Source organism: Lethenteron reissneri, chromosome 17, assembly GCF_015708825.2.
Source record: "Lethenteron reissneri isolate LAM-NWPU_2019-01 chromosome 17, ASM1570882v1, whole genome shotgun sequence".
Lineage (NCBI taxonomy): Eukaryota > Metazoa > Chordata > Hyperoartia > Petromyzontiformes > Petromyzontidae > Lethenteron > Lethenteron reissneri.
Window position 1 is genome coordinate 9278880 of NC_083795.1, and position 7659 is coordinate 9286538.

Genomic DNA, 7659 nt, shown 5'->3' on the forward strand with positions numbered 1-7659 from the left:
AGAGGGAGACACATTCATACACCACAATCACAGAGGGAGACACATTCATACACTGCAATCACAGAGGGAGACTCATTCATACACCGCAATCACAGAGGGAGACACATTCATACACCACAATCACAGAGGGAGACACATTCATACACCACAATCACAGGGGGAGACACACCGCGAGGGAATCATAAAATGGGCTGGGAGCCAAGAGCTGTTATCGTTTGGAGACCTCCACTTGGTATATCCAATTCCTTCCCTTATCGGTTTCACCACCACCCATTCCCGAAGAAAAATACTCCATAAAACATCATGTACCTTGGTCAGTTCAGTTCTGGTTTTAACCAGTGACATACAAACATCAAAGTTGAATCAAAAGTTAAAACGAAACCCCTTCTTATGTCAGCCCATACATACCTGTAACACGGCCCTACACACACACGCAGTGATGCCGTGCCTTCAATTACCAAATGACCTAAATGATATCCATCGGATGCATGCTATGATACATAGCATGTGTTCACAGTGCGGCAGTAATGCGTTTCTCCCATTATAATAAAGCAATTTCCAAAAAAAAAATATTTTCTCCGGGGTGATGGGTGGGGGGGGCTCAAAATCCAGAACGCAGTCCCCATATAAGCCCCTTGCATTAATCCACCACCAAAGGATCTCCCCGTTGTAATCCTTTATGACTGCAGGGGCAAGTGCTGTTAGCGAGCACCTATGAATGCCGGCACGGCACACACGAGGGGGGGTAGGTGGCCAGCAACCACGCCCGGCCGCCTTTGTCTCCCCAGTGACAATGTTTACACACCACACACCTTACACACCACCACAGCTGGTTATAAGCCACCAGTGCAAGGAGGCTTACATTTGTATCAAGGCTCTGGGGCTATAATCAAGATAAAGAATATACACCTACAGCAAGTGCTACACACCCCACTCTAAATAAGAATGCGAACGCAGCACGTGTTAAAGTTTGTAGTGATCATGATAAAGGTCGTTTCGAGTTCTGAAGCCCGTTCAGCAGAAATCCACGCACCTCGCAAGATCTTCATTTGAGGCCGAGTCGACCTAGGGGAGGCCCACGCCCGGGTCAGATAACCATCACCGGTGGCGTTGACCGTGAGCGCAGCGGCGCTAACCGCTGTCCCACCGCTCCCCTTTAATCCACAACGACCACCACAAACAAAGGACAAAGAGCCCCCGTATAGCCTCGACAGAGTGTTGGGGCAAGTGCTGTCAGCAGAGGAGCATCCATAACAGGAGGGGGGGGGGGGCAGCACCGCGTTCGGGTCACGCTTTCGTCTCCCGAATGGCGACGTTTCGAGACCCGCACCTTGTACTCGTTTGAGGCTGAGTCGACCTAGGAGGGTTGGGGGGGTCAGGGGGGGGGGTTGAGACGACGAACCAAAGCCGCAGGTATCGGACACCGCCGTCAACAACAACCACCACCACCACCACGCAAGCCCCAAGTTCAACTCACTTGGGTGCCGTGGCAGAGGCGACCGTCAGCCTGAGCACTTCTTCGCCGGGCTCGCTCAAATTCATGGCTTTTGTTGTTTATGGCGAGTCCTCGATTGGACAAGCGAGAAGCGCAAACTACTGAACAACTACGGAACCACCCGCAGGCTGTGTGATAAGCTCGACTGCGGCGTAATACTGAAACGAGGCCGGTGGTGGTGGTTATGGGAGGGTGGTGGTGGTGATGGGTGGGTGGTGGTGGGGTGGGTGGTGGTGGTGATGGATGGCGTGGGTGGTTATGGGTGGGTGGTGGTGGTGATGGGTGGGTGGTGGTGATGGGGTGGGTGATGGGGTGGGTGGTGATGGGTGGGTGGTGGTGGTGATGGGTGGTGGGTGGTGATGGGTGGCCGGTGGTGGTGATGGGTGGTGGAGGGTGTGTGGTGGTGGTGATGGGGTGGGTGGTGGTGATGATGGGTGGGTGGTGGTGATGGGTGGGTGGTGGTGGTGGTGATGGGTGGTGGAGGGTGTGTGGTGGTGGTGATGGGGTGGGTGGTGGTGATGATGGATGGGGTGGGTGGTTATGGGTGGGTGGTGGTGGTGGTGATGGGTGGGTGATGATGGGTGGGTGGTGATGGGTGGGTGGTGGTGATGGGTGGCCGGTGGTGGTGATGGTGTCTGAGTCTGCGGAGATGATGACTCTGAAGTTGTTTGGTCACAGAACTTTGCTCGTGCTCTCTCCGCCGCTTGTGCCCCCCCAGATGAGAGTACTGACAGGAGTGGCTGTGTGTGTGCTCAGTCTACGCGTCAGGAAGTGCCCGGTTATTTCGAGTGCACACGCATTTAAGGTCCGCGCTATGTTGCGGTGGGGGTGGGTGGATAGTTGCGGTAGTTGTATCGATTCCACTCGAGGTTAATATTTTTGTTCTAACAAAGCGGCCACCAACAACAACAAGAAACTTCAAAACCACACCCGCTCCCGACCATCACCCTCTGCAGCAGCCTCCCATCCTCCCCACGATATTTTCCGGAGCTCAGCCCTTCCCGGCCTCTTACCGACCTCCACCAACCCCCCACACCAAAAAAGTTTCGCGTATCGACGGATTTCGCGATTCTCCACGTGGTGTGTGTGAGTGGTGGGTGGGGAATCGACGCCGTTCGATGTGACGCTTGCTTCCTGGACGGGGTTCGATGACCGTTTTGACGACAACGTGGCGAGTTTGAACGTCGCACGCGTTCGCCGCTAGGGGGCCGCTGAATATTGCACCGAAAAATTTGGTGTGGGGGGGTTTAAAAACTCGCAAAACCATCGTGATTTATATGCATTCATTAATAATCCCCCACCCCACCCCACCATTGCCCGAAAGAAGTTGCTCACAAGTGTTGTCATCACATCTACCCCTCTATTTAAGGAACGAAACAGAATTATTTCTCCACAAATCTGGCTGTCGCCTGATGAAGCTAGTTTTAACTATTGGCAGAACGTCGTACTCAGATTATAAATGTTGTGGCTTTGCTCTCCAACACACCAGTGTGCTGTACTAGTTACCAATTGGCATGTTCTGTTTACGTGACAACCCTTACTTATTGGCTGTGTCGGGTGGTGGCGGGTTTAACGGCACATATTTACGCGATCTAACACAAAAAAAAACTGTATTATGGATTATATTGGTTGCGAAAGCCTACGTGTTAAACTGGGTTATAAAAGATCCTCCATTTAAACAGCGCATGGAATTAAAACAACAATGTGAATCACGATGATTCATCTGTGCGGCAAGAACGGGTGATGTAATTCCCTGCTCCGCGTGCTGCTTCAAACGACGAAGGCATTTAGGGATGGCTGTCACGGAATCAGAATATTGAAGCGCTTTTTTCACAGATTTTCAGGAGTGTATCAATATCCATTGGGGCCAAGTACATTATCATAAGCCTAAAATGGATGGGCATTGTGTATGTATGTTGACATTTTTTCGCACCGTACTTAGGCGACCGTGCCAATGGGAGGTGCCGGGGGAAGGACAACAAACTAAACACAAAAATGTGTTATAAATAAATGAATTTTAAATCTAGATGACTTAAACGTGCATAGCTCTAGTGGCTTCCTCATATCGGAAGCAACAGCATTCCAGACGACTACATAACACATTATTGGTTGGTATTTGATCACCATAAATACACAATATCATATTCCGTATACGGAGATGGAGCAGCTATGTACTCTTGAGATTGCATGAATAAATTAAAACTAAACTATAAACAATTTTTATTAGTTTCTAGTTTAGCAACTATATACTCTTGAGATTGCGTGAATGCATTAACAACTTGCATAGCAGAAGGGTAGTCGGACCAGGAAACAAGCATCCGCCAGCCTTATTCACAGCGACACCATAAGTTGTGTTCAGAGAATTGGATTTGGAAATGAACATGGGAGTAAACGTACATTGAGAAAATTACATCTCAGATTTGTTGATGTACATGATTAAAATCAATGTAATATGATGTGCAAAACAAAAGTGATGTGCTGTATTATTGATAAAAATAACGGAAGATGTACGTTGTTGGAACACAAGGCACATCAGAGTACGTATTTTTGTTGACGGCAGACCGGTAACAAAAACAACGTATGAGAGCAGGTTGGAGCATAATTGGAAATGTTAAATACTATATAATACAGTTTGTAATAATGTGCCTATTATTGTATATTACCTGTGAAGTATTGGAATTGACGGCATGAACTTCTTGACGGGTAACACAATTTTATTAAATCTTTACGTTCACAATACAACGTGTGGTCTCCTTTCTTCCGACTACACACTCCACTTAACTCGTGTAGACTCTATGGTTCTGACTACACCCAATACACTTGACTCGTGTAGACCCTATGCCTCTGGCTACACACAATACACTTGACTCGTGTAGACCCTATGCCTCTGGCTACACACAATACACTTGACTCGTGTAGACCCTATGCCTCTGGCTACACACAATACATTCGGCTCGTGTAGACTCTATGCCTATGGCTACACACACTACACTCGCCTCTGGGTTACACAGAGTCCCGGTCCCGTTAGGACAGCGGGACTAGGTACCGCAGGGCCCTAGGTCTTCATCTTCATTCTTCGCTGGTTACATACTGCCCTTACGCCTGTGTGCATCCCCTTTTATAGCCCCTGCTCACGAGAGACGGAGCTGATCCGGACGTCGACGTGAGCATCGTTCCCTAGTGAACCAATCACGACGCACTCTCTCTACGATCCGTTTTCCCAGCGCGTGTTAACACTCCTCTACCAATCACACCGCGCTGCCACCCGATCACTCCCTCTCAGCGCGTCACGGGCCCACAGCCAATCAGTACCCCGTAACCCACGACCCCGCGCTGACCCCTGATCCTCCACCGTCAGCGCGCGTCACCACCCACACAGCCAATCATTACGCGCTGGCATACGATCCCTAATCCCAGCGCGTATCACCTCTACATCACCCCCTCCCACATAGCTTGCAGCCGGCCCGGCTGTTAACCAACAACACAACCTAACGTCAACGCAGTAATAAAGAAACTCCACCTCCCAGTGTGCCCCGTAACGCAACAACAACAACACAACACAACACTTAAATATGAAGCAATATACAGCCCGACGAACAACACAATAAGAGCGAACACCCGAAAACGAACGCGCCACGTGTCTCTGTGACTAAACGCAGTGCCGAGGCGCTCCGTCTGCCACGACTCCTCACATGGTAGGTCACACAAAGTAGCGCGACCTAGCGCGAGTCCGTCTGGCCGGTCCGTCATATGGGACGGGACGCTGGCATACGTCCGGTGGCTCCGGCAGCTCTAGACGGCGCGGATCGGGCCTGGAAGGACCGGCCCCGCCGCGAAGATCCGGCCGCCGGTGGTCGGCAGCTGTCAGTTCCGAGACACCTGGGAGCGGACCAGGCGGAGACATGTGAGGAGCAGGCAAAGACAATCCCCCCTTAGGGTCGTCGGTCACGTCACATGCTCGGCCCTCACGACACAAGGGGAGGCCATATGGAGGCGAGAACGGTTTCAGTCGGGAGGGGTGGACGTACCAACGGCGTTTTCCCCATTTTATCTGAACGCACTGGGGGCATGCAACCCGCACGACCTCCACGGGTCCCCGCCATGGCTTCAACAATTTAGGCAACGTAGCCAAAGGTGCCTGAGGGCAATGCAGCCAGGCCCTGTCACCTGGTTCCCAGTTGTGCACGGACACCTTCCGTGCACGCAACCGCTCGTTTGCAATTTGGCGAGCCCGCGAATTAAGCCGTGCGGCCTCCCTTGCCTCTGTCAGCTTATGAATGTTACATTTAATATGCTCTGCCAATTTCGAATTAGTCCGTGGTGCGGGCAGACCCAGCTGCGTTTCCATGGGCGGGTCGGCTTCCCGACCGTACATCAGATAAAACGGGGAAAATCCCGTAGCTGCATGGGGGGCCATTCTATACGCGGCGAGGACCCCAGGAACCTGCAGGTCCCAATCAACATGTGCCTCACACACCTGCTGGCACAGCATAGAAGTCAATGTCCTGTTGAGCCTCTCAACCATCCCGTCCGTCTGCGGGTGGTACGGGGAGGTACGCACCTTCTTAGTACCCAACAGGTCGCACACCTCTTGCAGTAATTTACTCGAAAAATTTTTCCCTTGGTCGGTCAGCAAGCGTTCGGGAGCCCCCTTGTCCAGGACGTAGCCCTGGACAAAGGCGTCCGTCACAGCCGCCGCCGACTGGTTGGCGAGTGGCCACGCCATAGGCCACCGGGTAAAATATTCGACCCCCACCAACAGGTACTTATTACCCCTAGGCGTGACTGGAAAAGGCCCCAGAATATCGAGTGCGACGAGCTCGTTAGTGCGCGAGACCTGAATAGATTGCAGCGGTGGATTAGCTGCCACAGGCAGTGGTTTCCGTCTGGCGCACTCAACACAACCCTTCAGAATATTCACCACGTCACCCCCCATTCCCGGCCAATAATAGTCACGCTGAAGCAGGGCAAGCGTTTTGTTAACTCCCAAATGCAAGAGGCGTTCGTGTGCGGCCAAGACAACCTTCCCCCTCACAGCAGAAGGCACCACAATCGCGTGCCGCCGGGACAAACTGTCCCATCTCATTAACAGGCCCTGCGTAAGCACGTAGGAGCCAGTTCGTTCATGGTCACCTTCGGAACCCCCCGTCTTGCGGCGCAATGCTAGCAGGGAGCTGTCCGCCATTTGGAGACGGCCCCACTCAATTAACGACAGTGAGAGCAGCGAGTCCTGACCCCCTGGGTTAGCGGGAACATCCCCAATTGGTGTGCCCGCGGTCGCAACCAACTCCTCCATACCTTCCGTAACTGGCGGTTTACAGCGCGCCGATCCCGACAAGCACGCACATTTGTGACAAGGCAACAACCGCGACAGGGCATCGGCATTTGTGTGTCGCAACCCTTTACGGTATGTAGTCGTGAACTGATAGTCCTGGAGGACTTCCAACCACCGCGACAATTGGCCCGAGGGCTGGGCGACCCGCAATGAATACTGGAGCGCCGCGTGGTCCGTCCGGACCGTAAAATGACGACCATAGAGATATGGCCTGAATTGTTGTACGAAAAAAACAATGGCAAGCAGTTCGCGACGGGTGACGCAGTAGCGCTGCTCTGCCGGCGACAACACCCTGCTACCATAGGCGACCACTCGTTCGACCCCTCCAACGACTTGGGACAGCACTCCCCCAATGCCCGTGTTGCTAGCATCCGTGTCCAGCAAGAAGGGACTCGCAAAGTCCGGATAGCGCAAGGGTGGGGCCCTTACCAAGGCGTCCCGGAGGGAGCAGAATGCAGCCTCCTCCTCCGGTCCCCATCGGAACTTCACTCCTTTCGCCGTTAGAGCGTGCAAGGGTTTTGCAATGGTGGCGAAGTGCTCAACGAATCGGCGATAATATGAAGCAAAACCGATGAAACTGCGCACATCTGACACTGACGTGGGCGTCGGCCACGAACTGACACAGTCCGTCTTCGCAGGATCGGTAGAAATCCCCGAAGAGTCGACAATGTGACCCAAGTACCTCACGGATTTACGAAAAAGGTGGCATTTGGCCGGTTTAAACTTTAATTTAGCCGATCGCATTCGCAAGAACACCCCTCTCAATCGCTGGAGATGTTCTTCAAACGTTTTACCGAAAACAATGACATCGTCAAGGTAAATGAGGCAC

The 7659-nt window shown here is 52.3% G+C and overlaps 1 protein-coding gene across 1 annotated transcript in view; it reads right to left on the reverse strand.

The window, feature by feature from the left end:
• Window positions 1–1663, reverse strand: part of LOC133343450 (solute carrier family 2, facilitated glucose transporter member 9-like) — a 50388-nt gene extending 48725 nt beyond the window's left edge. The window contains 1 exon segment of the mRNA XM_061553074.1: window positions 1478–1663. Within this exon segment, the coding sequence (XP_061409058.1) occupies window positions 1478–1542 (65 nt within the window). The 5' untranslated portion in view covers window positions 1543–1663.
• Window positions 1664–7659: the final 5996 nt, after the last annotated feature.